At 33.4% G+C, this 4,867-nt stretch overlaps 2 protein-coding genes across 3 annotated transcripts in view; both read left to right on the forward strand.

Annotated features, from left to right (window-relative positions):
- Window positions 1–1,709: 1,709 nt before the first annotated feature.
- Window positions 1,710–3,579, forward strand: LOC112905764 (glycine-rich cell wall structural protein-like). Its single transcript, XM_025978819.1, has 4 exons — window positions 1,710–1,746; window positions 1,944–1,986; window positions 2,691–2,936; window positions 3,464–3,579. The coding sequence occupies exons 1-4, from the start codon at window positions 1,741–1,743 to the stop codon at window positions 3,538–3,540; spliced, it is 372 nt and encodes a 123-aa protein (XP_025834604.1). The 5' UTR covers window positions 1,710–1,740; the 3' UTR covers window positions 3,541–3,579.
- A 331-nt stretch (window positions 3,580–3,910) lies between these two features.
- Window positions 3,911–4,867, forward strand: part of LOC108734139 — a 4,406-nt gene continuing 3,449 nt past the window's right edge. The window contains exon 1 of one of the 2 annotated variants that reach the window (XM_025978814.1): window positions 3,911–4,242. In XM_025978814.1, the coding sequence (XP_025834599.1) occupies window positions 4,189–4,242 (54 nt within the window). In that variant the 5' untranslated portion in view covers window positions 3,911–4,188. The remainder of the gene's footprint in view (window positions 4,243–4,867) is intronic. The other variant, XM_025978813.1, reaches the window with a different exon arrangement.

A 4,867-nucleotide genomic window follows, 5' to 3' on the forward strand; every position in this document is an offset into this window, starting at 1 on the left:
TTCATAGTTTTATTTTGTACAATAATCATACTAAATAGTCACGAAACATAAATTTACATATGTAATGCATTCATTTACCTAACTATTGTTGGTGTGGATTTTAAAAAATAATAATTCTTTTATGAATTATAAAAAGTATAAATTATGGTTATTTGTTGGTAATATTCCGCATAATACATATATATGGCGGTTCATAAACCTATGTCATGTCGTTAACTGTTATACTATTAGTTGTAGATGAATTTGACCAAGAAACTGACAAATATGTATACCTTATTTAACATTTATAGGTCAATGAGACATTTAGAAGAATTTTTGTAGGGTTACTTTCAATACATTAAATTGATTTTTTACCACAACAGATCATTTGTAAACTCGTGTTCGACGGATTTAAGATTATTTTTAGTGATAAATTAATTCATCTTAATGTATCTATATATACGTCAAGTTTGCCAGGCCTATAACTTCGGTGCCTTCAAAAAATAAGAACTTCAGGTGTGTCATCATCATAAAGTCGTCAGTCTTAAGACTGTTTAGACACAGACCTCCACTCTTTCCTATCTTGTCCCAATCTTCGCATTTTCCTAAATCGAGAACATCCCACGTACCTAATTATTTGGAAAGAATAATCTATCTAAGTCTACCTCTACTCCTTTTAACTCCTGTTTCTGCTTCTAGTATGTCCTTGACTAGCCCTTCATAACTGAGAAGATGTCCTACCAATCTATCTCGTCTATTCCTTATTGACTTCCATAGAGTCCTCTGTTCTTTTATGATTTCTAATACCTCTTCATTTCTAACCTTTCCTATCCACGGTATCCTCATCATTCACCTGTAACACCACATTTCGAATGCATGAAATCTTTTCTTTTCTACCGTGCCCACCGTGTATGTTTCGCACGCGTACAGCGCCACGCTGCAGACATACCTACACCTTTAACAATCTTTTTCGAATTTCTTAGCCGTTCGCGAGCATAGAAATGAATTCTTTTTATTGAAGGCGACTGGACCCTGCGCTATACTCTGTTTTATATCTCTACCGCTGTTTCCATCTTGAGTTATTTGATTTCCTAGGAACCTACCGAAAATCAGTCACTTTTTCTTTTCGTTTCCCATCTTTTTATTCGCTCTTTCCCTACTTCTTCTACCCTTGCATACCAGTATTTTTGTTTTACTTTTATTCATTTTTTGTCAATACCGCTTCTATTTTATTTAAAGCTACCTCTTACTCTTCCTGGTAGATACTAATACAATTACAATAAGTATAATATGTGTACTGCAAGGCCCAGGTAGTAAGGCCAACGAAAAACTTACTGCAAGTCTATTGAGATAGAATATAATTTAATAAGGATTGATAACGATCACACAAAACACAAAATACAAAATACAATATTCCAAAATGCACCTATTGTTTATTTACAATTCTACTAATAAACTTTATCTAATCGACCATAAAGAAGTTATTCTTTGACTGCTATTATTTTAAGCGAGGTCGTAATTCGAAAAGGTCGTGTGAACAATTCATTCACGCATATTTGGAATTTTAAGAGTGAGATATTTAATTATTATGTCACTGTTGCGCGGTAAGATTTTTTTTTTTTTTTTACAAGCCGTGACGTCGAAAGTGAAACTACCTACCTTATGTCTCCAATTTACGGGGGGATATAAATATATTTCATCAGTAGATATATAAACTGATTTTTAAAAGATTCACTGCAGTTGAAGAATTCGCACCTTAAGATGAAGGTAATGTCGCGTAATTCTTTTGTGGAACAGTTAACATAGTGAAATTTTGTTTTATTAAAAATTCTGGAAAATATTTCTTAATGAAAATTTTCATATACCTACCTAACAATGTTTTTATTATTATTATGTTGTTATGTTTGAATAGTGATCAAAATAATTTATACTCTTACCTACAATTAATTTTATTTTATTTGCAGCTCTCCGTTCTTGTTCTGTTTGCAGTTATTGCATATGCAAGTGGTAAGATTATTATTCAAATTTTATATAATTAGTGTAATGATCAATGAATATATATTTTAGTAGTCAAATCGGAATTTCAAATTAGTATTAACTTTGATAATAATTACAATATAGGTACAGACTTCAATACTTTGCCTGAATTATGCATCACAACTTTAAACTAAAAAGTAAGAAATGGAAATCGCTCTCTAATTTTTCACCCTAAAAGGTGGAATACTTTCCTTAAATTTAAATGGGACCACACCCTTGAGATATGGCATTCTCAATAAAAAAAGAATCATTAAAATCGGCTCGAGTAAGGCAGAAAAAAAAGTCGAATTAAGAATCTCCTTTGATTTAAAATATAAGTAGACAACATTAAATAGGTCGCATATTATTTCAAGCGACATTTTTCAACTATTATTAATCTGAGATATTAAGTAAATATGAATTTATTATTATTTTGTATCATGTTGAAACATTTTGGTGGACCAAAATATGTACACTTGTTTTAAGATTTATTGAAATATTGTAGCTCTTTAAATTCCACTGAATTCTAATAAATCATATTTCATTTAATTAAATTTTGGTCAAAAATTCTTCAATTCAACATTGCCTTTATGTTTCCAGAAAATATCAAATTACAAAACCGTGCTGGTTTAGATACATATGTATCCTATATTATTTACAAGTTATAGTTACAATTATATTTTTGTTTCCTGAAGCTGGTTTTCTCGGCCATGGTGGACATGGCTATGGTTATGGAGGAGGCCATGGTTACGGAGGAGGTCATGGAGGTGTTATTAGTGTAATTGGACATGGAGGAGGTTTTGGACACGGAGGAGGTTTTGGTCACGGAGGAGGTTTTGGTCACGGAGGAGGTTTTGGACACGGAGGAGGTTTTGGGCATGGAGGTGGCTTTGGATATGGTGGAGGTCATGGATACGGAGGAGGTTACGGTTACGGAGGAGGTAATTTTACGATTTCTTTTGTTATATCAATTATTTGTTATCAGTTTTAAAGTTTTGCTGATATTTTAATGTTTAGCTTATATAGAGTTTATGGGGTATTTAGGCAGATACTGTAAATGTTTTACAATTTCGCAAGAGAATGTCCGTGAAGGTTGAAAAATAATTTTCGTTACTCTTTAATGCTAAAAGACGCTACATCCTTGTTTTCAGTAGTCACTTGTAGAGGAAATGTGGTTTATCAACCATAATTACCGCATTTCCAATTTGAGCGTGAATCTATAAAAGTAATGCTCAATGTACATTATCAAGGCCAACAGTAGACCTACTGGAACGATAATAAACAAAATAAAAAAATGTGTTTCTGTCGGGAATACTTGAACATTGATCTGTCTCAAGTCGTGTCGTCAGTAAAAGGCAAAACAAAGGAAACAGCAAATTTTGCTACCTCATGCTTTATTTGTTAACGCTATATTTAAAAGTAATGCGATTGGCAATCGTGTAAGTAATTATTATTGCTCGTATTTTAGGCCATCATCATGTGGTACGAGTTGTCAAAGTGTATGGAGGTCATGGAGGTCATGGAGGCTGGGGCTGGGGTAAATAAAAACCGCAAATGTTTGAGTGACGTATACTACGTAGAAACTGAGGAAAAGATGTTATTCATTTACCATTTTCGAAGCTGTCCCTTTAAAGACCAACATCTAAAAACTCTATAGTACAAAAGACCTATCCTATGATATTTTTTGTTATGTAATATTTTAAATTATACGATAAATAAATAACAAGAAATGAACAATTTTTGTCCGGTGAAATTTGTTTCTTCACCCTTAAAGACCTAATTACATTTTTATTGTAATGTATGTTTTAAATAAAGTGTCCAATGTTTTTAATTACCTAATTGATTTTACTAGCTGTGTGGGATCTTAAATTTAATTAAGTATTTGACTTTTATTATATTATGACATAAGCTGGTTTTAATAACCCTGAAATTGAAAAATTGTTAGTCAAAATGTCATAGTTTTTGTATATTCACTTCATTCCTATCATGGAATTTCAAAAAAGTCGTCCACAGTATTGCAGTTTTGAATTTTTGTGTGAAAACGTAACAAGTTCCATTTTTAAAGCCCATTTAATACAATGACTGTATCAAACACATATGAAAACCACTGCCTTGAATATCACCCTCCAGTGCCACTGAAAAGAAAGGTTGCAAACCAGAATATAGCTATTGATAAACGAATGATAGCAACCGATGGATCAACAGCTCATTTATGTCCTTCAACCCTTTCTGCACAGGTATGCAAAGGTCAGAAACAAATATTTTCACTTGTGCATCAAACAGATAGATTCCTATACAATTTCTTGTCGTATATTACCCTCACTTATAGGGTCGTCCATATATACGTAACGCAAAATTAGTCAAAATTTGAAATGCCCCACAAAATGGGATGCGTGGCCTAATCCTTTTCTTGCTACTCCCTTACATAACGGGAGTTGCCAAGGACGGCTGAAGTGGGAACCTGTCCTCCCATCCCGAGCAGAAAACGAGTAGGGTTGTGATCCGAATCGGATTGGGCAATCTAGCTGCCCTGTTAGGGCTCAAAAAGGAAAATTTGATCAGGACTGGATCAAGTATGTAACGCCTCAGATTCGGATCGGGCCACCCTAGAAGGTCTTGTTACATAGGGTATCGTGTAAACCTGAACAAGTTAACCTATAAGAGGTAGATTGAGGTGATTTGTAAAGTCCTGCGAATCTATAAGATGCCTTATACAATCTTGACTAAAATAACCTACATGGAACGAATTGTAGGGTCCCGACCTATATGACCCAAAGCAGGGTATCTCACAGGATTCGTAATTTAACTTAAACTTATCTCGTTCGATAACAACTTAGCGACAGTTAAATCAAGTCTTTCTTCGGGATTACCT

This window comes from Agrilus planipennis, unplaced genomic scaffold (assembly GCF_000699045.2).
Source record: "Agrilus planipennis isolate EAB-ADULT unplaced genomic scaffold, Apla_2.0 scaffold63, whole genome shotgun sequence".
Taxonomy (NCBI): domain Eukaryota; kingdom Metazoa; phylum Arthropoda; class Insecta; order Coleoptera; family Buprestidae; genus Agrilus; species Agrilus planipennis.

Bases quoted from the DNA above. Each gene is read 5' to 3' on its own strand.
- LOC112905764 (XM_025978819.1), top strand. The intron at 1,987-2,690 runs GTAAGATTATTA...TGTTTCCTGAAG, and splicing joins AGTTATTGCATATGCAAGTG to CTGGTTTTCTCGGCCATGGT. The intron at 2,937-3,463 runs GTAATTTTACGA...CTCGTATTTTAG, and splicing joins AGGTTACGGTTACGGAGGAG to GCCATCATCATGTGGTACGA.